Source organism: Macaca fascicularis, chromosome 4, assembly GCF_037993035.2.
Source record: "Macaca fascicularis isolate 582-1 chromosome 4, T2T-MFA8v1.1".
Lineage (NCBI taxonomy): Eukaryota > Metazoa > Chordata > Mammalia > Primates > Cercopithecidae > Macaca > Macaca fascicularis.
Genome location: NC_088378.1, coordinates 40,449,431 through 40,475,265, shown reverse-complemented (window position 1 = coordinate 40,475,265; position 25,835 = coordinate 40,449,431). Strand labels below are relative to the sequence as shown.

At 39.4% G+C, this 25,835-nt stretch overlaps 1 protein-coding gene and 2 pseudogenes across 37 annotated transcripts in view; all 3 read left to right on the top strand.

Moving 5' to 3' along the window:
• Positions 1-25,835, top strand: part of MAP7 (microtubule associated protein 7) — a 209,718-nt gene that overhangs the window by 128,303 nt on the left and 55,580 nt on the right. For all 37 annotated transcript variants that reach the window (XM_005551937.5, XM_015448711.4, XM_005551933.5 and 34 more), the window contains 2 exons: positions 1,561-1,659; positions 11,507-11,584. In XM_005551937.5, coding sequence (XP_005551994.3) covers positions 1,561-1,659; positions 11,507-11,584 — 177 coding nt within the window. The remainder of the gene's footprint in view (positions 1-1,560; positions 1,660-11,506; positions 11,585-25,835) is intronic.
• On the top strand, positions 3,058-3,507 carry LOC135970401 (phosphopantothenate--cysteine ligase pseudogene; annotated as a pseudogene).
• On the top strand, positions 14,493-16,216 carry LOC102135045 (ARL14 effector protein pseudogene; annotated as a pseudogene).

Below are 25,835 nucleotides of genomic sequence, written 5' to 3'. Positions count from 1 at the left end.
TACCTTTCTGTACATTATCTCATTTAATTTTTACAGCTCTGGAAGTAGATGTTTTTCCCCTTTACAGATGGGGAAATTAAGACTTAGAGATGTTAAGCAACATGCTGAGGATTCATCTGGTAAATGGCAGAACCAGGTTTGCTGACTCCAAAACACACTCAAACCTGCATGGGTGCTATGAGAATGGAATGCCCAGGACTCCACAGAAAAGCATAGAAGCTGGGAGAAAGGGCCTTGAATACTTGTTAAACACCTCCTATGTGCCAAGGCTTTTGGTAGATTTTTAACACATATCTTCTCAGATAATCCTTTCAACAGTTCTGTGAGTTAGGCAGTATTATTACCCCATGTGACCTACTTAGAGAGGCCAAATAACTTCCTGGCCACTCAACTGGTTATGTACCAAGTCTCATATTTGAACCCAGGTCTCTCTGTGTCTTTTGCTGTTACAGTGTTCACCAAAGAAGTTTTTGAAGAAATACAGACTCTTAAACCATAGCAGAAGAAAAAGAGTGATATGAAAGCAGAGAGATGGCCTGAAAACTTTAGAAATACATCCAACCTAACGAGTTAGGAATTAGCAATATGTAATCTTAGACCAAACAGCCTGACAATTTTCAGAAATTATTTTTAGTTTTCAAAATTTAGCCTATTGTTACTAATCCAAAAGGCTTACTGGAAAATAAAATAACATAAAATAAAATTAACCTATCAATTTCATATGAGCATTGAAAAATTTTAAGATGGATTTTACATTTGTCTCGTGGTCAGTATGACTCAGAAGGTCTTCTGAGGTGGAAATGAATTCCCGACATCCAGACGATAATGAAGTGGGCAGATAGACCTCTGATGTTCACCTAGAGTGGATCCAATAAAAGTTAGATATAGATAAATTAGAGTTCAAGTAACCAGAACTCCTGTTCAATTGAATTTTTTTTAATTTGAATTTCAGCATAATAAAGCAAACTACAGCCTCCCTCGAGCACCCCACCCCCAAAAGCGTTTATCGGGCCGATTCAGAAAAGTGACTTGTACTGAACATATGTTGAAGTCTTTTCAATCTCCATGGTCTGCTGTTACATAATATTCAGTTAGGGTTGATGTTTGTTGTCAGGACCTGGGGCTACTGCAGAGACTCAGTAACCCCAAAGAAAGATTAAATGATGTTGAATATACCAAAGCAGAAAGAAATTAATACATTTGAAATATATTCTAAGCCAATGGTGCTTTGTAAGAACTCAGATCCAAGACTTTAGACTGCGGTCGTCCTTCCACATGGTTGCTTTATGCATAAACTGGTACAGCTGTGGGAAAGGCCCTTCATGGCCCCTTGAACATGCCACTTCTATAAGATTGGTCACTCAAGCCGAGGTTGTTGATTTTTTATATATCCTTCCTACTCCTTGAGGGCACGGGTTGTAACTACTTCATCTTTTCATTTCCTTAATCTAGCCTAAGAACCTGGTACATAGGTTAACAGTAAATGTCGAATACGTAAATGTTTCTGAAGAAATTTTAAGAAACTAAATGTATCTTTTCTCTTTTGTCTCATTTCTGTAGCACCCGACAGCTATAAAGTGCAAGATAAGAAAAATGCCTCTAACCGCCCTGCCTCTGCAATTTCAGGACAAAATAACAACCACTCAGGAAATAAACCAGGTATGATGCATTGCATTAATTGTGGGAAAATAAAGATTATCTTTTATGCCCTAAAGGCATGCTGACGATTATAAAGGTTTAATTTGTTTAAATTCTAGTTTTCAGAAAACTAGAATTTAGGAGAGTTTAGTTTCAGTCCTGCCACCAAACACACACTCCTACTGGCTTATATGATATTAAGTCAGAGAACCTCTCAAAGCCAAGCCTTGGTTTTCTCTCTTTAAAATGTAGATTCAAACACACGTCTTGCTTACTTCTCAGAGTCATTTTGACAATCAATGAGATGATGTATGTGGATGCACTCATTTAATGTCAAGCAGTTTAAAGGGGTAATAATTTTACTATTCTGTTTCAAATGATAGGACACAATTTTTTATACCTGTGTGTCCAACAGGCATTATCGCGTTATCTCTTTTGTGACTTTTTCAAAAACTATTTCAAGAAATCTTTACACATAGCAAAGCTTGTATAGAATTATGGCTTTGTTTGCTATTCCTTGCAATGATTGTATGCCTACACAGTAATTTCATGTAATAGCCTCTGATTCATAGTCTCTTTCATTCAGTGATACAAATAATCTAACAGTCTATAAATATAATACAAACAATTGAACCGACATTGCGGTTGCTTCCAGATATCCAGTAACCATTGCGTGACCTGTGGAAGGAATGAATGTATGGTATGATAATAAGAGACAATCAAAGGAAAGGAAAGCCAACCAAATACCCCAGGAGGTTCTTGGAAACCTATTTCATGCTGCATCCAGTACTGAAGTCACTCAAGCACAGTGAATCAGTGAGAATAAAGATGGAAATAACTGAGTCTAACCTTATAGAGAATATTCTACTGTGTTTAGTTTTGTGAATTTTTTTTTTCATGTGGAAAAGGTCTTGAACACAACGGACAAATCTGCTTTGTCATTTAGAGGAAAGACAATAACAAGTATTGTTGAAAATATTGCTTAAGCTGCCATTAGTGGAAAATGATGTGCAGCCTCAGAGGAGTTTTAATTACCAAACAGAGATTTCCTTAGTCAGCCTGCCTTTTCATTGAGTCATTTATCCATCCATCTAGCCACTCACCTTCCAGCTACCATCTAATGTTTACTGAGTTCTTCTATGCCAAAGAAGCATGAGAGATGTACTGCATGAGCAAACAACATGAACCCTGTCCCCATGTAGCGTATTCTAGTGGACCTTTATTTTCGTATTCAAGTGTGTCTCCATGCAGGTAGAAGTTCTTTAGCATGAAAAGCACATTTATTGGACCGATGGTGGAAACAGACCTCGTAGCTGAGTTTCCCTGGCCTCCGGTGCTGTGCTGAGGTTATGGCCCGCTTCGTGACTGGGCTGGGTGCACAGGGCCAGCGGGTGGTGTTGGTCACGTCAGGTGGCACCAAGGTCCCACTGGAGGTGTGACCGGCCCTTCTGCGATGTTTTACCTGGTGTAGTCGTGTCAGATTTCTATGTTCCTGTCTCTGAAATGCCTGAGCACAACATCCAGTCATCTGGGGGCCCACTGCAGAGAACAGTGAAGATGGTGCCAAAAATACTTTCCCCTTTGATTGAAGATTGTGCTCCCAAAGCATTTATAATTTCCTTTAAGTTGGAGACTGACTCCTCCATTGTAATTAATCGAGCTCAGAAGGCTTTGGAAGTTTATCAGCATCAAGTGGTGGTGGCTAATATCCTTGAGTCATGACAGTCCTTTGTGGTTATTGTAGCCAGACACTCAGAAACCAAGTTATAGCTATCAGAGGAAGAAATAGAAAAATACATAGAGATAGAAGAGAAGATAGTGGATAATCTTCAGTCTTGACATACAGCTTTAATATGTGACAAAAACTGAAGTAAAAAGCCCTTACATTATCAAAAATTGTCCAGGGCTCTTACAGTTGGTGAAAACTATAATAAAGCCTTTGCTTTCATATGGACAGAGAAAATGAAGGAAAGGGAAGAGGCAGTGGTGCACAGGCAAATATGCTTTGGTATTTGTCTTTTAATAACACGTGATACACTCACCTGAATGTCTTCTTGATTTTGAAATTGAACACTAGAACTGTTTCTCACCTTTAAATAGTAGAGCTTATTGGGAAATATATATTACTTTAGATACACATTGGGGCCTGAATATCAGCCTTCTTTATACTGTAAAAAGAGGATTATGGATGCATGAATGGTCATGCTTTGGAAGTCAAATATTTGTTGAGTGCCTACTGTGTGTCAGGCCCTGTGCTGAGCCACAAGGGTTAAAAAGATGAATAAATGTGTTTTAAAAAAATAAAAGAAAATCACATTTGTTATACAATGAGAATTTAACATAGCTTAATTGTTGGTGCTATATTTCTCTGGTTCTCCCCATCCACCACTGCTTCTAATTTCTACTTTTTTTTTTTTTTTTTACTGTGCAGTTTATACTTTTATATCCTGATAACTCATTTATTCATGTAGTGTTAGCATCATGAAGGTACTAGGAATATATTACTAAAAGACATAATCTCTACCCTCCAGTTGACAGTATGATAGATAAACCAATACATGAATAAGTCATTCTAACACAGAACCACCAGTGTGATGAGAGATTGCACACAGTGTATAGAGATCAGAAGCCAGAAAAACCTCTTCCACCCTAATTGGCCATCTCCTTATATACAGTCATTTGATTTATATTGCTAAAGTCAAGTTAAATAGGGAGACATTTCACTTCTGATTGTGTCTTTTTGAGCATCCCTGTGTCTGTTTTCTTGTATATACAGATAAGCCAAGCTCTATAAAAGGCTCTTGATTTAGAAGCCACCATGTCATTATTTTCCTGAGTCTCTCCAAAGGATAATATGAGTTATGTGTTGGAGGGCTGGCCTTGAGTAATACCTTTTAATTTTTGTGGAATACAGGTCATGGGAATGTCTGTCTAAAGCATTTTGTTGATTTTCATTTTCTAGAACTTGGGGAAAAAAAAGTTCATTATGTATTTGGGATATTTTGAGTATTATCCTAACCAGGTATGGGCATCCTGACTGAATGATTTCGGAGAATCCTTTTTAACCCAGTAAGTTTTGGCTAAATGTCCTTTCCTCTTTTACTGTCTGATACTTAAACTCGTTAGAAGGCTCCAGAACATCTCTATGATTTAGAAGACATTTCTCCACATTCAAGTTGTGACTTTTATATTTAAAGCACATTATGGCTGGCCAGGCGCCAGTGGCTCACGCCTGTAATCCCAGCAATTTGGGAGGCCAAAGCAGGTAGATCACCTGAGGCCAGGAGTTCGAGACCAGCCTGGCCAACATGGTGGAACCCCATCTCTAATAAAAATACAAAAATCAGCCGGGCATGGTAGTACACACCCATAACCCCAGCCACTCAGGAAGCTGAGGCAGGAGAATCACTTAAAGCCAGGAGGCAGAGGTTGCAGTGAGCCGAGATCCGCCACTGTACTCTAGCCTGGGCAACAGAGCGAGACTCTGTCTCAAAAAAACAAACAAACAAAAAAGCACATTACGGAAGTGCCTCGTGGTGTTTTAGAACCATGAGCACACTATGTTCTGCGTTATCCTGGAAGGACCATTGCTCTCAAATGTGAATACTTGAACCCAGACCAAATCAGACAGTTTGTAAAGTCACAGATCTGTCCACATCTACTAATTCCTGAAGAAGTGGGAGGTGGTTCTTCAGAACTCCAGCTGCCTCCAAGTGATTAATAGTTTGACTTCCTTAGAAAACTGCGTGTTTTCATGGACCTGAGAAAAGCAGATATCAAAATTCATTAAAAATCCCTCTGAATTCCTATCCCTTTGCTGTCCCCCAACAGAAGTCTTTAAAAGAGCCACTGAAACTTTATTCTGTCTTATTGTTTATAAGTAAATTGCCCTCATAGAGGCATGCATGACTTCGAATCTTCCAGCCCTTCTCTGATGCTACACTGTGCAATTGTAATGACTGTAGCTGCCATGGTGCATGGATGGGCACAGGACTGAATTAGAGATCGGGTTTTTATGCCCTCGCTCTGACACATGTCCTTGCTATCTTCATTAGTCATATCTATTTCTCTGAGTTTTTTCATTTGAAGAAGAGGCATAGTAACTCTTCATTGAATAAATAAATGCTTGGCTAATTCATAGTGTTATTGGGAAGAATAAAGTGATAATATGTGAAAGTGCTTCATAAAGTACAAATTGCTAACAGAAATACAGAAGTATTTACTGTAGAAATAGTAGTTGTTACATATGAGTCAAGGCCTAGTGAGTTCTTGTAAACGCCTTGTCAACTTTGAGAGCTCTTTAGTAGCATGACCATACTCTCAGATGTGTGTAAAGCAATCCAGGTTTATGCATATTATCAAACACAGAATTTTAATGGCACTCCATTTCACCCTTAACAGTGCCCCAGGTTAGATGTCACCCCACACTTGAACCATCATAGGTAGGAGGTTGAATGTGGAGTGCAACTGCGATCTTACTTAAGCCTAAGTTCTATTCCTCTTAAAGCCTTTTTCCTTGTGAGAATTGGTAACTTAATTTTATTCTAACCATATTAGATCCATTGGGAAACAATGTAGAATATACATTATTTTATTTTATTTCAAGACAGGGTCTCACTCTGTCGCCCAGGCTGGAGTGCAGTGGTGTAATTAGGGCTCACAGTTACCTGGATCTCCCAGGCTCAAGCGATCCTGTCACCTCAGCCTCCTGAGTAGCTGGGACCTCAAGCATGTGCCATCACTCCTGGCTAATTTTTTTTTTATTTCTGGTGGAGATGAGGTCTCCCTTTTTCAAATGAGCCTGGGTTGGTCTCAAGCTGCTGGACTCAAGCAATCCTCCTGCCTTGGCCTCCCAAAGTGTTGGGATTACAGGAGTGAGCCACTGTGCCTGACTTATATATAATTTTTTTCTTTTGAGACGGAGTCTCATCTTGTCACCCAGGCTGGAGTGCAGTGGTGCGATCTCGGCTCACTGCAACCTCCGCCTCCCGACTTCAAGCGATTCTCCTGCCTCAGCCTCCCAAGTAGCTTGGATAACAGGCATTCACCACCGTGCCTGGCTAATTTTTGTATTTTTAGTAGAGACAGGGTTTCGCCATGTTGCCCAGGCTGGTCTTGAACTCCTGACCTCAAGTGATTCGTCTGCCTCAGCCTCCCAAAGTGCTGGGATTGCAGGTGTGAGTCACCGTGCCTGGCTGACCTATACATAATTTTAAAGTATTTTCTATACCTTTTGTTTCAGGGAAAAATAATGTGGGGGTGGAAATGAGAAGGGAGGCAATGAATTATAGGAAATTCACTACTTACTGGAATTATTTAATTGTATGTTTTTGAAAACCTACCTTTAAAGATAAATTTTTATCAGTTTTTAGTTATTAAAACTAAAATTTAAATGTCTAGCATTTAAATAGTTTACTCCGTTATCAGCTACAAGATTGTTCTTAGTTTTTCCCATTGGTGCATCTTAATAGAAGTTTAAAGGCTCTGAGGGTTAGCTAAGGTTGCTCATTGTTCATTCATTCATTCAACAAATACTTATTGAATATCCTTTTCTGCCACATGCAGCCCTAGGCATTGAGAATGCAGCAGGGAAGAAAACAGACAAGTCTCTGTTCCTCCCCAGCCCCATGCACAGCCATCTTTAACCTGCCACAGGTGTTAATGACATTCTAGCACCCAAGAGACTTTCGTATTAATGGGAACAGAAGGATGGAAACAACCTACACTGAATAACTTTTTCACTCTACAATTCAGTATTTCCTAATGCCAGGTTTCCAAACCAACCAAAATCATCTAGTATATCACAGCCACTATGCATCTTGAACTTCAGAAATGTTACATTTCTTTACTTCCTCAAATCTATTTCCAGATAGATAGTAATGATTTCAGCACTAATGTTGATGGACAGCCAGGAACTACTGCAGTCATAAGCATTGGCCTTATTTACAGCGTTTAATTGTATAAAAGTTTGGTTGTTTACATATTATCTTATGAAACAGGATGCAGTTTGTTACATGTTAAGAATATAATTTTCATATGAAACAATAGCATAGAAATCAGGGAAAAACTAGCACTTCTTGCACTGTTTTCAGAATATACATTCAAAAGGCACTTTGCAGGGGGAAGCATTACGTTGCATAATTGGGCATTGCCTCATTACTGCAGGAGCACCAGTTATTACTATGACTTGGGGCTGTCAGGGTTGGTGTGGGTTGCCGGGGGTAGCATTTGTCCCATATGTCATTAAAGCCTTCTTTTCAAAATTTTGTATGAAATTTGGCATGTACTTAAAAGTAAGCTAGACATGTCACATACTTCATATTGAAATATTGTCTAACAGAATTTGTCAGTGGAATTTTAAAAGTAATTAAACTGTCTATTTTACAGACTTTCCATAATGTGCTCATATGACTTTTACAACATTGATTTTCAACTTTTATAATTAAATAAAAGTTTTTATGAGGCTGGGTGCGGCGGTTTATGCCTGTAATCCCAGCACTGTGGGAGGCTGAGGCAAGAGGATTGCTTGAAGTCAGGAGTTCAAGACCAGGCTTAGCAACATAGTAAGAGCCCATCTCTACCAAAAAAAAAAAAAAAAAATTAATTAGCCGAGGTCGGGCATGCTGGCTCACGCTTGCAATCCCAGCACTTTGGGAGGCTGGTGGATCATCAGAGGTCAGGAGTTTGAGACCAGCCTGACCAACATGGTTAAACCCTATCTCTACTAAAAATACAATAGCTGGGCCTGGTGGCATATGCCTGTAATCTCAGCTACTTGGGAGGCGGAGGCAGGAGAATCGCTTAAACCCAGGAGGCAGAGGTTGCAGTGAGCCGAGATCCCGCCCCCAGCCTGGGCAGCAAGAGCGAGGAAACTCCATCTCAAAAGTTAGCTGGGCGTGGTGGCACACCTCTGTAGTCCCAGCTACTTGGGAGGCGGAGGCAGAAGAATAGCTTAAACCCGGGAGGCAGAGGTTGCAGTGAGCTGAGATCGTGCCATTGCACTCCAGCCTGGGGAGGAAGAGTGAGGAAACTCCGTCTCAAAAAAAAAAAAAAAAAAAATTAGCTGATTGTGGTTGTGCACACCTGTAGTCCCAGCTACTTGGGAGGCTGAGGTAAGAGGATGACTTGAGCCAGGGAGATTGAGGCTGCAGTGAGCCATGATCGTACCACTGCACTCCAGCCTGGGTGACAGAGCAAGATCCTGTTTAAAAAAAAAAAAAAAAGTTTTCATGAGTAGGTAAACCTCATATTATTTAAGGAGTATTAAAGTGATAAGTAATTGTTAAAGGTCTTTCTTTTAACTTCATCTTGACTTTTATCCCGAGTTCTTTCTTTAAAATACCATTTTACTATGGCCACCATTTTCTTTCAGAAAAACAAATGACAGCAAAAACTTCCTGTGGATAGCCCTTAATAAATTGCCTGAGAGGGTCTTCATGTCCACCTCCATTTTCTTTTTTCCAAATTAAACCTTCAGGGCCAGGAGCCATATTTTCCCAAATAAAAAATATGTAGAAGTACATAAATGATTAGGAAATCTGAAAAATATCATAGTGGGCTATTGAGGGCATCCATTTAACCAATTTTTAAAAACCATCCACTAGTCTTGTTCCTCATCCACACTGCCTGGTTTATGCAGGCTCCTAAGGGATGTCTTTACTGTTTTTATTTTCTTTAAATGTACAAATTCTGTAAAGTTCAAGAGACATTTGGCAGCCTCGGCAACATGGCAAAATCCCATCTCTACAAAAAATACAAAAATTAGCCAGGTGTGGTGGTGCACACCTGTGGTCTCAGCTACTCAGGAGACTGAGGTGGGAGGATTCACTTGAACCCAGGAGGTCAAGGCTGCAGTGAGCCATGATTTGTGCCACAGCAGTCCTGCCTGGACTACACGAGACTGTCTCAAAAGGAAAAAACAAAAAAAGACATTTGGGATGCAGACCTTTAAGTTTGTTGCCAAAGCACTACTCTTTGTCTCTACTGTAATTTTTTTTTTTTTTTTTTTTCTGAGATGGTGTCTCACTCTGTCTCCCAGACTGGAGCACAGTGACATGTGATTTCAACTCAACGCAACGTCCGTCTCCCAGGTTCAAGTGATTTTCCTGCCTCAGCCTCCTGAGTAGCTGGGACTACAGGCATGTGCCACCATGCCCAGCTAATTTTTGTATTTTTTAGTAGAGATGGGGTTTTGCCATGTTGGCCAGGCTGGTCTTGAACTCCTGACCTCAGGTGATCCACCCGCCTCGGCCTCCCAAAGTGCTGGGATTACAGGTGTGAGCCACTGCACTCAGTTTGTCTCTATTATTATAGTAGATTCCCATTTTTAACATGAGATTCTAAAAATGTCAACGTCAGTTCTTTTTTCTCTTTTTGGAGACGGAGTCTTGCTCTGTTGCCCAGGCTGGAGTGCAATGGCGCAATCTCGGTTTCCAGTAACTTCCGCCTCCCAAGTTCAAGCCATTCTCATTCTCCTGCCTCAGCCTCCTGAATGGCCGGGACTATAGGTGCACGCTGCCACACCTGGTTAATTTTTTGTATTTTGTAGTAGAGACAGGGTTTCACCATGTTGCCCAGGCTGGTCTTGAACTCCTGAGCTCAGGCAATCCACCCACTCGGCCTCCCAAAGTGCTAGGATTACAGGCGTGAGCCACCGCGCACAGCCTGTCAACATCAATTCTAATGTCAACTTAGTAAAGAGAAAAATAAACCTAATTTTAAGCATGAGTATCATGATGATCATTTTTATTATTTTGTTTTTATATGGCAGCAGAGTGAGCCTGTAAACGTAGCCCTCTGCTGCAGAACCCCTCTTCTCCACCCATGTCTCACTCAGAGTATAATGCAAAGTCCTCACCTTAACCATAAGCCCCGTCACTTACTCATCTCACTCTGTTCCAGTCCCTCAGATCGCCCGGTTGTTTCTGGAACACATTAGGTACTTGCAACCTCAGGGCCTTTGCACTTACTTTCTATAGAACATCATTATCACAGTAAGGCCTTCCTTGGGCTCCATCTGAAAAAGTAAACATCCTTTTCCTGACATGTCATAATCCCCTTCATCTCTTTATTGTCTCCTTAACGTTTATCTCAGTCTAATATTCTCTGTATTTTTCTCCTTTTTCATTCTATGTATAGTACTTATTTATCTTCTTTGTCAGATTTTTTCCCAAGTAGAATATAAATCCCACCAAGTCTCAGGTTTTTGTCTCTTTTGGTGACTGCTGTCTTTTCAGTATACAGAACAGTGCCTGGAGCACATAGTAGATGTTCAGTTTTTTACTGGGACATACACACTACACACTCCACTAACAGTCACTATAATAATGCAAAATAGGCTCTATTGGATCCTCATTTTACAGGTAATAAATCAAAGTACACCTCATAGCTTGAGACTTAGAGAGGTAGGTAAGTACCTTGGCTGGCGAGTGACGGGGCAGAAACTGAATGCATGTCTGTTGGACTCGAGCACTTCACCTCTAACTGGCAAACATTTGTTCAATATAAAGCCACTTAAGGATTCTGTTGGTCGTTAAGGAACAGACTTTTTAAAGCGTAAAAATAATAGAAGTTTGGTAGCTTAGGAACACAAAACATCATTTATATTGTTTGATGAAAATAGCTAAAAGGCTATAGTTATGTCATGATTTACATGATGTTTTCAAATAGAGGAAAAATGCTTGGAAGTCCTTAGAAAACTTGTAATAACTGAGTGGATCATTGTAACTCTAGTCACATGTACTTATTGTTGTAAAGTGTAGCAATATTTTATTCTTCAAATTTACTGAATATTTATCAATGTGTATTTTTTCTTTTTCGTTTTTTTTAATCCACTCTTCATCTCATGTTTTTTTAATCTCGTTTTCAGACCCTCCGCCTGTGTTACGTGTTGATGACCGGCAGCGGCTGGCCCGGGAGCGACGTGAGGAACGGGAGAAACAGCTAGGTACCCCAGGCCCTGTGTCCATGGCCCGGATTTGAATGGATGTCACTGTAATACCACGGTCTCTTGCATACCTTTATGAATTTTGCAGGTGGATTATGAAGCAGAATTTAGGATTTGATGATACAATATAAACATAGGGCTAAGTTTTAAGTAACAATAAATGCTAGCCTGAGGATTCAGGTATTTTTTTTTTTTTTTTTTTTTGCAATCAATCACAGTTTAATGTGGCACTGGAGGAAAAGTATATATGAGTGGAGTGATAGTACAGCTTACATTTTACTACCGAGAAAATGCAAGGACAGTCAACATATGGTTCTTTTTTACATGAAAAGTTATGAGATTATACACTGCCAGGGCACTTAACTGCCTTCTCTGTTAAAATTATGCTGCCATTGAACTTACAGACAGATGCTACCAGGCTGCTGCCAGGAAAGCATGTGCTGAGGTGTCTGATTTTTCTCTTATTACCTAAGGACCTTGTGAAAGGTTAGCAACTGCAATATTTGTCATATAATCACTGGAACCTGGATCACAGGACTATCTTTGCAGGAAGCTGAGACTAGAGCACTTAGAGATTGTACAGTCATTGTCTTCTAGAATACTGGGCAAGGAAGCAGGTGCCAACCCCTCCTTTACTTTGATGTCCATTTATGTAAACTTGCTAAAACAGGTTACTCTCTTGAAATTACGTGAACGATGTACCTTGAAAAGATTAAATGCCTGGTCAGCATGTGTGTGTACAGAGTGCCTGGGTATTCTAAAACTAGACTGACAGGGTTTCAAATTTTTCCCAGCAGATGACCTGTAACTTCTTAAAGTTGTACTGCGTTTTGTAAGAGTTAATGTTTCAACTGGGGACTCAGCCCCTGTATCTCATCCCTTTATTATTCTTATTCCAAAGCCCAAATTTGTGAAATGTACTGGAAGTTGGTTTTCAAAAGTCTTTTGCTATTGTTTACATTCTTTCAACTCAGACTTGTTTCTGTCCCTTGCCATAATGGCCATATGAGGTCATTTATTTTGCTTCTGAGGTTTTTTAGGCACAGATTTCAGTGGCTTACTGGAAGTGAACATACTCTGCTGTTTTTCTGTGCCTAGAATTTCCTCCCTGGCCTGACAGGTTCCCTGCAGGCAGGTAGGTTCTTGGGGAGCAGGCTGTCTGTGGTCACCAGGGCTCTTCCTCCTGTGAATATGCCCATTGCTCTCCAGTAAGGTTGCTTTGACAAGCAAACCAGAACTGAGAGAGGATGAAGGCAGAGCTGCTGAAACTAGAAGATGAGTAAAAATAAGAAACTGACTACTGTTTTAGGGTGGCTGCTATTTACACTCTGTTTTCAAATCCATGCGTGTGTCCTTTTCCCCCTCTATCCCATCAGGTCTCACACTTGGAGATCTCTTTAGTTATAGTGTGGATTCATATCTGCTTGAATAGAAGGAGTTCCATAGGTCAGGAGATCATTCCTTTATGATTTAAATCACATTGTGAATTAGCTTTTCCATACTTAACTCACACCTTTCCATTTGGGTTTCTTTATCTTACAAAACCAAGCATTAGTTTTTTGTGGAAAGCATGAATATGCTACTGGTGAAACAAAAATGACTTATACTATAGAGGTGTAAGACTTATAGCTTTGAGCTTGCAGTTCTCCCTAAAAGTTGCCTACCTTTGTATATTGAGTGACTAGATTTTCTCTTAAGATGTAATGCTATATTTCAATTCATATTGATAACACAGGACATGACTCATTAGTTTATATATTCAAACACTGTATGTGCCATATATTGTATTTAAAAGATGACAAAAAGATGAATAAAGGTTGACACCCAACCCTCTAGAGCTAGGTGTAGTCTAGTGGAAGGCAGATGAACAAATAGCAACTATTAACATCACAGCGCAGTGCATCCACTGTGAATGGGTATGCGCCAGGGGCACTGAGAGCCTGTAGAAGTGCCTACCCCAGCCTGGCTCTGCGAGGTGCCACCCAAGTTCCCAACTAAAGGATGAAAGGAGCCATTCAAAGGGATAGAAAAGCAGGCATTACAGAACAATATCCAAGAACAGGTGGGAAAAAGGCATTTGCTGAGAGACCCAACATGCTTTTCAGATTATTATATGGTTATATGTTATATATATATTATATTATATTATATTTAGATGATTGTATTATTCTATTACAGCTTAACTTTTTTGGTGAGCCAATATGTGATATACATAGTTTCTGTCTTCTCTCTCTCTCTCTTTGAAATGGGATCTTGTTATGTTGCCCTGGCTGGAGTGCAATAGCTGTTCACAGGTGTGATCACAGTGCACTACAGCCTCGACCTCCTTGGCTCCAATGATCCTCAGCCTCTTTAGTAGCTGGCACTGCAGACTCACGTCACCACACCTGGCATTTTTCTCTTTATTCTTACCCCTGCCATGTTAAATATCATAATTTTTAAAAATTCGATCTCATTTATTTTTTCAATTGTCAGAGTCATAATTTTAAGGAAAATATATGTATTCTAATTTTTTTCTTTGCATTAATTTTATTTTCTTTACATTTTAGAGCAGTGCCTTTTTGCCTATTTTTTTTTCCATTTTAACCATCATAGTTGGAACTAAGTCTTGAGAGGCTGCCTTCAATCTTCATAAATACAGAAATGAGCATATATGCAAATATACATGCATATATTATATACATTTGTAAAAGAGCCATTTAAAAATCTAATTTCAGCTGTGCCTTAGAGTACATGAGGGTGATTTCTAAAAAATCTTCAGTACCAGTGGTAGCGTGGGGACTGGCTGGGAAGCGGGTGGTCGAGTGTGTCCTGTGTGGACGCGGATCCTGCCCGAAGCTGGGCGGAGGAGAACTAAAGCTAAGGTGTTCTCGTGAAGTTCTGACTTTCCAGGGAATGCTTGTGTTTGATTATTAAATGTCTATTATAGGACTTTGGGTGATCAGCCCATGACCTAGATCTCTAGACAAAATAAAACAGGGAAAATTTGCTAGAATCAAGAATGATGGATCCATGTTCAGTTGAAGTCCAGCTTCGTACTACAAATGAATGCCATAAAACCTACTATACTCGTCACACAGGTTTTAAGACTTTGCAAGAATTGTCATCAAATGATATGCTTTTACTTCAACTTAGAACTGGAATGACACTTTCTGGGAACAATGCAATTTGCTTTCATCATGTAAAAATTTACATTGACAGATTTGAGGATTTACAGAAGTCATGTTATGACCCATTTAACATACACAAAAAATTAGCCAAAAAAAATTTGCACATAATTGACTTAGATGATGCCACTTTTCTGAGTGCAAAATTCGGAAGACAGCTTGTACCTAGTTGGAAGCTTTGTCCAAAATGCACACAGATAATCAATGGAAGTGTGGATGTTGATACTGAAGACCGCCAGAAAAGGAAACCTGAGTCAGATGGAAGAACTGCTAAAGCTTTGAGGTCACTACAATTTACAAATCCAGGGAGGCAAACTGGATTTGCTCCAGAAACTGGTAAAAGAGAAAAAAGAAGGCTTACAAAAAATGCAACCGCTAGTTCAGACAGACAAGTGATAACAGCAAAGAGTAAGGTCTGTGATAGCCAAGGTCTCCTGATTCTTAGTGGCATGGACCTCTGTGACTGCCTCGATGAAGATTGCTTAGGATGTTTCTATGCTTGTCCTGCCTGTGGTTCTACCAAGTGTGGAGCTGAATGCCGCTGTTACCACAAGTGGCTGTATGAGCAAATTGAAATTGAAGGAGGAGAAATAATTCATAATAAACATGCTGGATAATCTGTGGTACCAAACTATGGGGCCTTTAAAGGTCATTATTTCTAAAATTCTGTTACTCTAAGATACATTTTAAGCTTGATTGTCATATGACAAAGATTTTAAAACCACCTCAGTGTACCCTAATTTTTCATCTTGGGTGCTTTAAGATTCACTATTTGATATAAATTCAGATAGGCTATTTTTCAGCCTATTAAGCCTGTCTGGATCAATATAAACAAGTAGGGTGTAGGCAGTCCTCTATTTGCATGTTTCCCTTGGGCACAAATTTCAGTGACCCAGATTTAGTTTAAACACCAGTTTCCTTAACAGGAAGGAAAGGAAACTGGTAAGGAAACTGTTGTTAAAATCTAGGTTAAAATTTTAGTTAGCACAGTATAACTCTGAGTAATTACATGAAGTACAAACTTCTCTGCTAGTTCTTCAGTCTACAAATCACTATGTAAATAACAGATATACTTCATGATTAATGACCAGTCATGTTGACTACTTTCAGATTCTTCCAGTGGTTTGTCCCTGTGTATCTGTTATTCAGTTCACTTACAGCAGAGCACGTAGTTATGCTGTCTCTTTGTCATCCACTTGACATTTTATAGAAGTGAACACTCAAAAGAACTGGCCAACAAAGATGAAAGTGCAGCAAAGCAATGAAAAATGATAACACTGGAAGTGAAATTTTAATCAAACATAAATGAATTTGTAGAAGTCACTGACCATGGGAATATTGTTCTTTCTGCTGTGCATTCATAGGAGCTTAATGAAGGCAAACTTATCAACACAAATAAGAAACGTGGTTGCAATAAAGACAAATGTGTCCCAGAGGAAGTGATGGTTAAAAAAAAAAAACAAAACTTTACATTAAAGGATATTTAATGTGAATATAGAAATATATCACAACACTGAAAGCACAAGCAATAAAAGGGTGGAAGCTGACCCAAACTTAAAAGAAGTATGATTGCCATGAACATAAAAGATGCTCCCTCAGTATCATAAGTTACTTGCCAGAAAAAAAGGCAAGCCCTATTCAAACTACTTCGTTTTTACAATGAAATAAACCACTTTAGTTCTATTTCTAATGTTTTAAATTACAGTGTACTAAATATTTTTAAACATTTTTGCATTTTTTTCCTACATTTATAACTGATCTTAAGAATTTTTAATATTTTAACAGAATCTTAAAGGTCATGGAGCAATCATTTTCCCCATTGATTATTAAGATTTCAGGGCCGTTTTATGGTCCCACAGTACCACGCGAAATGAGGATCGCTTGTAGCTGGGAACAATGCTTGTTCCAGGGAAAACTGATTTTGATAGAACCGACTAGTTGAGTGTTAAACTGTTTTGGAAATAATTTGTATATCTAAGTGCTGAAATATATTTCTCTTCTCCCCACTTATTCAAATAAAAAAAGTTTTAATACTGTAAAAAAAAAAACTTCAGTACCAAAAAAATATCAACGGGCACACCTGATCAACTATCTATAAACTGTGCTTTAACAGAAGCTATGACAGCAGTGGAAATTTTTTTTTAAAGAAAAAAAGTTTAAAAGCTGCCACTTAATATTAAGGAAATCTTTGAACTGTGCTTAATTAAAAAAAAAACAGTTGGTAATGTCAACTCTTACTGACTTTCAAACTTTTAAGTTTTCAAGTTAAAAAAATTGGACACCATTCCACAAATGCTGGCAAAGCACAGTTAAAATGAATAGCCAGTGAGATTGGTTATTTACTGTTGGATGTAGGTTGAAGTTAACATTGAAATCATTAGAGATTGTTTTAATCCACATATTTTAAAAAGCAAAGTAGAGAGAGGGAGAATAAAGGTCTGATTATTTTGTTATTGGTGGTATGGCATGTTTGTACTATTTTGCAAACAGAAAGGACCTATTAATAATTTTCTGTGGGTTAAATCTCTGAGTCATGCCTTGATGCTTTTATAGTAGGATTATGTCATGTGGCCTGCTCTTTCTGCATTATCCTTCAATTTTTCACAAAATCAGGCATAATTCTTCATGTATGAGATTATTCTGTCAGTTTCGTTGGGCACTTGTACTCTGAAAGCTTTATTTTTCTTCGTGGAAAAGTCTCTAACCACCCTATTCCATCTGATTCTATCCCCTCAAATTCTGTCTCTTGACTTCTGCATCTTTTTCACTATCTCTTGTCTAAGATTTAATTTTGTGTTTTCCACGGGTGGGGTGGTGAATCTCATTTGTTCTCACAGGTTCACTCTCCTCTTTAAATATGGATTCCACGTTTCCAGCTACTCGTAAGGCAGTAGATGCCTGCCTGTTTTTCGAAACTCTACTTCTGTACAACTAAATTGTTCATTTTCTTTCATTCCAAAACTGACTCATCCTGGTAATTTCTGTGTCCCAATTAATTGCACCAATTTTTTTTTTTTTTTTTTTTTTTTGGCCCCAAGACATTATTTCAGTCATTTTTGATGCTTCTGCTAGAGACCCTAGGTTCTTTCTGCTAGCAGCTTAGCTATTAGATCTTTTGCAGAATAAAACATTCTCTCTTCCTTGACTGGCCCAATACTGTCCACTGACTAGTCTCCATCCTGGCATATTGGGCCACTTGTAGCCACCCAGTGGTCAGTCTGGACTCAGCCTAGTTCTCTAACTGGAGCTTCAACTATCTACTATTAACTAGACTAGTAGGTAGGTAGAAGTTGACATACTCTAACCCTGAATCCATCTAGTCAGAAATCTAGCAGACTCTTATTTCAGATAAGAGTCTATGCCATTATATCAGCTGCCTCTGCCGTTATCCTAGTTCGGGCTAATACATTTACTGCCCTGTTGTTCTTTATACTCCTAGCACTGTGTCACAATTAGTGCCAGTCCTTCTCTTTTAAGGGCTTCCTAGGAAATCTCCTTTTGGAAATGTATCATCCTTTCACTATATACTATATCTTGTATAACTATCACATTTTAGTTCACATTCTACTGCTGTTTTATACACTACTGAATTTTTATCTATTTAGATTTTCTATCTCTGGTTGTATGTATTTTAAGCTTCCAAAGAATATGACTGTGGTCTCTAATTCTTTGTATCCCAACACATGGCACAGTGCTAAGTGTAAAACAAACACATAATACATATTTGCCGATTTTCCTTACTCTATAATCTTCAGTGAAATAATCGCAATAATGATAAACAGTATTTATTGAGCACTAACTATGGGCCAGGCAGTGTTCTAAACACTCCACTCTGTATAATCCCATTTAGTAACAAATTAGAACAGTGGTTGTGCTTTTTATTGTGTGAGTCTGCCATAATTGGCAATGTAAGTTATTTAATAGAATGTCACTTGCTGTATTTTTAGAATACATTTTGATGAGTTAGCCAAAGGAAGTAATGGAGAGGATCTCAGAAAAATGGAATAGTTAATAGGACCCTTTTGTTTTTCTGCCCTATTACCCTTTTTTGTTGTTGTTGTTTGTTTGTTTTTTGATACAGTCTTGCTCCGTCACCTAGCCAGGAGTGCAGTGGCGTGATCTCGGCTCACTGCAACTTCCATCTTCCAGGTTCAAGCAATTCTCATGCCTCAGCCTCCCAAGTAGCTGGGATTACAGTCATGTGCTACCACGCCCAGCTAATTTTTGTATTTTTAGTAGAGATGGGATTTTGCCACATTGGTCAGGCTGGTCTGATTTTCCTGGCCTCAAGGGATTTGCCCGCCTTGACCTTCCAAAGTCCTGGGATTACAGACGTGAGCCACCACACCCAGCCCCTGTTAGCTTTTTAAGCATGATTTTAGTATGTACAGGATCACCACAGTCCATGTTAAAATTCCTCCACTAGTGGTGATGCTGTTAAGTAGAGAGAGATCCTTGTGCTTTATTTATGGGTGATGGAGTTTTCAGAAGTTTCAGGAGCTGGACAGGTATCCAGTTGTCATGGAGAAAGAGTTATTCTCCTTTCTTATAGAGGTATTCATAAGATGCATAGGTGCTATGTTGACTCCCGTTCAACAGAGGTTAAAATGTAAGTGTTGGAGCAGATTCTGAGATCTGCTTTGAGAAAACTTTATGGCATTGATCAGTTACTATCATTTGAGTCCATTAAGAGTAATTCTGTCTTTATGAACTTAGAATCGATCCTGGTTACCGATTTCTCTTCAGAAACCATTACTAGAACCAGAGTATATAGAATTTATGCAACAATATAAATTTTTTATTCAGAGAGCTTAAAATAAAACTAATCCCCCCTCCCTTTGTGTGATTTTATGTGTTAATTCAGTAATATTTAATGCGTAGATAGTATTGAACTGGGGATTCTGGAGTATTGAAGTGAAAAGAATAAATTTTCTAACCTCCTGGAATTTATATTCCAAGCAAGGAGTAAGATAATAGAAAATCAAACAAGATTACCTAGCATCTTAGCTGAAATTTCCCACACATCCCATAACCAATCCATCAGCAAATACTCTTTGCTGTACCCTCAGAACATACCCAGAACGTAACTACTTCTCACAACCACCACTGCTGCCACCTTGGCCCAAGACAGCTAGATCTTTCACGTGGATTCTGCGATAGGCTTCCAACCGGTGTCCTCATTTCCTCCTCCTCCCACAGAGTCTGTTAACACAGCAGCCAGAGTGACCCAGTTGCAATATGGCCTGCCAGGCCTGACTCTGCTCCAGACCTTCCAACTCTTTCCATCTCACGTATAGTAGAAGTCAGAACCCTTACCATGGCTCAGCCCTGCTACCTGCTAACGTCCTCTCCTTTGCCCTCTCTCCTCCAGCCATGCTGGCTTCTTGCTGTTTCTTAAACACAACAGCCAAATGCACTCCACCTGGAGTGTTTTTCCTGAGAAATCCACATAGTTCATTCCCTCTCCTCCTACAGATTTCATTAAATGCCACCTTCTCAGTGAAGTCTTCTCCTACCATCTTACTCAAATTTTCAGCTCCCTCCAACCAAACCTTCTTTATTTTTCTCCCTAGTTCTGTCAACATCTAAGCATGTGGATATTTTACTTATTTGTTGATTATCTGTCAGCACCCCCGGAACATAAGCTCTGGAAGGGAAAGGATTTGTGTCTTTTTTTTTTCATTTCTGTAGCTTAGTATCTAGAACAGCTTGGCACATAGTCAGTGTCCAACAATTGTTTGTTTAATGTTAAGTGGAGATGAATGCAGGAGGTATTGCAAATCAGTTAAAACATTACTAAATTATCATGTAATACCTGCCCTTACGATAGTTCAGTTAAACAGATATTAAATTCTTATTAGTAATCATTTTCTCAGGTGAACAAGAATACAGAGATAATCTATTAGCATAGTCCTTAAATTTTCCCATGGATCTATCCTATTATCTGCGGATAATCTATTATGATTTGCCTTAAATTTTCATCTTCATATATTATAAAACTAATAGTTCTACAATATGTCGACAAGAAAGTTCAAGAGAATATTTAAGAACTGTGTAGCAGACAAACTACGCTTGGGGAGACACAGAGCTTCCCTTTTTCAAGATAATAACAAGTAAGTTTGGAGCATTGATTGTGCTTAAGTTTTGTTTAAGTGTCTTGGAACATGTTAGGCATTCAGTAAACATGTAATTATTTAGTCTTTTTCTGAAACCAAAATTTTTAGATGAATAGAGTCAAATTCCTAATTGGTACTTTCAGAGATTCTATAAAATCATGACAGAGAATGTATGATGGACTGACATAGCTCTTGAAGAAAAATGTCAGCTTACAAATCTACAGTTTCATTTATATTGGGTTTTGTAGCTAAGTTCAAAGCTAAGATATATCATAGTGCAATATTTTAGAAAGAATAAGACAATATAAAAAGAGTTTTAACCTTTGAACAAACTTTGGTTAAATTACGTGTGAGGGGCTTTTTTTTTTTTTTTTCTAGATAAATTCATCGGGCTTCTTTTGCCTCCTAATCATAGCTTTCTTGCTGTGCTTCTTTTTTTCCCTCTCTCGTCTCAGTGTGTTGTCAACTCAGTGAGTGACGGCAGTACTAATAAGAGTGTGGTCAAGAGATAAATGGTTATTTCAACCTGGTTTAGAATGTTCATCCCAAAAATGCTGATAACAAGTTAGTAATAATTAGTAAATAATAATGCTGTACTCTTGGTTAGAGTTGGGAGTGAAACTCCCCCTGATTTCATTCTTCACATTACTTGATTCAGATGGTTTTTGGTTTTAACAAGGGACTTTCCTCTTTAGAGACTGTCCAGGAAAAAAAGGGGTCAGAGGAGGCTTTAGGGAAGTAATCTTTCTAATCCAAATATCTAATGGATAAACTTCGGCATATCTGTCACCAGTCTCAGCATCTGCATCGCCTAAAATTGTCACTTAGTGAATGTAGTGTACAAAAACTCGTGAGGCTGTCAGGCAGGTTATTACCAGCTGAGGAACCTAAATGCATCTTAGTGAAAGGAATATGGATGTTAGCACATACCAGAGTAGCTGTATCATGAGTCAGGCTCAGGACTGGAAAGAATAAATGCTGGTTGCTGCATGGATTAGGTAAGCAGAAACTGAAGCCTGAACATAAAATGAGTCATTATGACAAAACAGCCATTATTTTTTTCTCCCCAAATTACTTTGCCTTTAAGAGTGAAGATAAAAAGATCTTAAAACCTGAAAAGTAAGGGGTCTTGTAAACAGATGACGGTAGAGGCTAAGAGTGGCATCAGAAGATCAGGACCTTCACATTTGGATGCCCAGCTCTTTCTTGCTAGTATAGAGAAGGACCTGTGGTCTTTGGAAAGTGTTCCAATTCATGCCTTTTAGCATAATGGCTCATTGTTTGCTTCTGGAGTCAGACAATCCAGAGTTTGAATGCCAACTCCATCACTTATTTGTTGTGAGACATCGGGCAGGTTACTTCGCTCCTCTGTATCTCTCAGACTTCTCATAATAAAATAAGTTGAATAGCAGTGTCAGCCTCATAGAGTGGCTGCAAAGACAATACCTATAAATCACTTGCGTCAGCATGAAGCAAGAGCTGACGACATCTCACCATGATGATGATGGTGATAAAGATGAGGATGGCAGGTCATATGATTCCACAAATACTGACTTAGATTCCTGGACTTAGAGAAGCCTAAGGCGTAGCAGAGAGAGGTGGGGTACGTCTGTGCCTCCTCGTCCATTAGGGTGGGGCTAAGTAGGACAGCCCCAGGTGAAGAGAATGGCAACATTTTTTGAGGAGTGAAAGTACTTAGGGTTAAGACAGTAACAGAAAGATTCCAAGGACAACCATTGCCCTATTTAGCAAAAGTCCATTATTTTAGTGAAGGCTAACATTCCTTTAAGTCTAACCCTGAGATAGTAAGTCCTTTCTTACCTCAAAAGTCATTCAGCCTACATATAAGAAAAGCTCTTAATCTCCACCTGTGTAACTACTATTCTAGCACCTCAATCCCGTTAGCCCACCACTGTGTACAGGGACAGGGCAGAATGGGAAGGACCCTCCGTGCAGGAGCACGGTGTGTTTTTTCACGTTAGAGACAGGGTTTCATTCTGTCATCCAGGATGGAGTGCAGTGGTGCAATCATAGCTCACTGCAGCCTCAAACTCTTGGGCTGAAGGGACCCTTCTGCCTCAACCTCCCATGTACCTGGGACTACAGGCATGTGCCAACAAGTCCAGATAATTTTTTTTCTTTTTTGTGGAGATGGGGGTCTTGCTATGTTGCCATGCTAGTCTCAAACTCCTGAGCTCAAGCAGCCCTCCCACCTTAGCCTCCCAAAGTACTAGGATTACAGGGGTGAGCTACCGTACCGAGCTGAGAGATCATTCTGATGTAACAATTGATGGGGCCAATTATATGGATGTGTTGAGTTAGGGTGCACCATCCATGAGGGAGACATTGTGGAAGACTTGAAGTGACTAACTTTGTAGACCATTTGGTCTCAGGAATATACTGTCAGAATACAGAAGACAGAGCAAGTTCCAGTTTGGAGCAGGGAAGAATGTGCAGATAGTAAATAAGATTATATGATGGATCTGACCGAGAAATTCAGGTGGAAATTTGAAGCATGCAGAAGTGAATATAGAGGCAATATTGTAGAGTAACTGAGTACAAGTTTTAGAGTCAGAGCTGAATGAAAATCCCAGCTGTTTCTTTTAGACCATGTGATGATCTTGGAAGCATCGTTTCACTTCTTTGGGTCTTTTTCCTCATTTGATCTTCAGTTCTATTTTTTCTGGAAGTAATATTCCCACAGTTCCCATTTGTGTTTTGATTTGCTGGATAGCCATTTGATCATTATTTTTGCGTGTTATTTGACATTTTATTTTAGTTTTGTTTCTTTTAAACAATATAGCTGGGTGTGTTTGTTTTTAACACATTCTGAAAGTCTTAATAGGCTTGATTTTAGTCCATCTAGCTTTTTTTTTTAAAACTTTGTTTCCCCCTTTTTTTTTTTTTTTTTTTTTTTTGAGACAGTCTCGCTCTGTTGCCCAGGCTGCCCAGGCTGGAGTGCAGTAGCATGATCTTGGCTCACTGCAACCCCCACCTCCCAGGTTCAAGCAATTCTTCGGCCTCAGCCTCCCTAGTAGTTGGGACTACAGGCGCCCACCACCACACCTGGCTAATTTTTTGTGTTTTTAGTAGAGACGGGGTTTTACCGTATTAGCCAGGATGGTTTTGATCTCCTGACCTCATGATCCACCCACCTCGGCCTCCCAAAGTGCTGGGATTACAGGCGTGAGCCACCACACCCGGTCTTTTTCCCCCTTTTTTAAAAAAAGAAAAACCTTTTGGCCAGGCGTGGAGGCTCACACCTGTAATCACAGCACTTTGGGAGGCTGAGGCAGGCGGATCACAAGGTCAGGAGATCGAGACCATCCTGGCTAACACAGTCAGACCCTGTCTCTACTAAAAGTACAAAAAATTAGCTGGGCATGGTGGCAGGCGCCTGTGGTCCCAGCTACTCGGGAGGCTGAGGCAGGAGAATGGCGTGAACCCGGGAGGCGGAGCTTGCAGTGAGCTGAGATGGAGCCACTGCACTCCAGCCTGGGTGACAGAGTGAGACTCGTCTCAAAAAAAAAAAAAAAAAAAGAAAAACCTTTTTATAGGAGGGGCAGGGCTGGTAGTATAGAGGTAGGGGTTGATTTGATGTAAGTACCATTCATTCCATGATTATCTTTAACAATTTGAAAGGTGTGGTAAACTTTTCCACTCTATTAATGATTACATTTTCATTCTTGTTTCTTGACTATTAAATAAAACTAATTAGTATTTCCTACAAAAATGCTCTAAGATCTATAAAATGTTTGTACTTTCCATCTTTAGATGTTGTTTTTTTATTTTACAACTTCCTTCTAAAATTGATGAGCGTAGGTTAAGCCATTAGATTCCTTTTTAAAAAGAATTATTATTCAGCACATATATTCAGTCAGCATATAATATGAAAATGACTTTTATTTGAATATAAGTAATCACAACAGTTATTGAGATAAAGCATAAAGGTTAAAATTTTAACACTCAAAATCAAAACAAAACGAAACTGGACCAGGCACAGTGGCTCATGCCTATAATCCCAGCACTTTGGGAGGCTAAGGCAGGAGGATCACTTGAGCCCAGGAGTTTGAGACCAGCCTGACAACACAGCAAGACTCTGTCTCTACAAGGAATAAAAGAAAACGAGCCAGACATGGTAGCGCATGCCTAGTCCCAGCTACTCAGGAGCTGAGGCTGCAGGATCACTTGAGACTGGGAGGTCAAGGCTGCAGTGAGCCATTACTATGCCATTGTACTTCAGCCCGAGTTACAGAGCAAGACCCTGTCTCACAAAAAAAGAAAAAGAAAAGGAATCTAATTGTAATCCCACACATGTCCTCAAAGGTAAAAACAAAAAAATCAAGTCATGGGAATTAATTGGAAGATATCTTGGAGATCATTTTGTATACTCTTTCTAATGTAGAAGTAGGAGAATTTGGCTAATTTTCCCAAGATCACACAGAATTAGTAGCAAACTCAAGACCCAAACTCAGATGTTCTCATCACTTTTCATTTTCTGACTCTTCATTATATTACTGGCTATTCTGGTAGCCAGTGTTACCCATAATCCTTCCATATCTTAGTATGAAACTGAGACAGCAGGTCTGTATGTTTCGGAGGTTAAGTGATAATATTGCTCTAGTCTCTGAATGTCACCTTTTCTCTCATACAGCAGTGAAATAGGTGCTCCCCTGATACAGAAGTAAGCCTCTTCAGAGGTATCAGGCTGGACTCTAGATTGTTGAATGTGATGACAGGGGCATGTGGAGTGTTACGCACAACCCATGAGTGCACTGAGTTCAGTTCTACCTGAGTTTCTTCCTGTTAGTTGCATGCTCTATGTATTAGTCCGTCTTCCCACTGCTGGTAAAGACATACCTGATACTGGGAAGAAAAAGAGGTTTAATTGGACTTAAAGTTCCACATGGCTGGGGAGGCCTCAGAATCATGGCAGGAGTTGAAAGGCACTTCTTACATGGTGGCAGC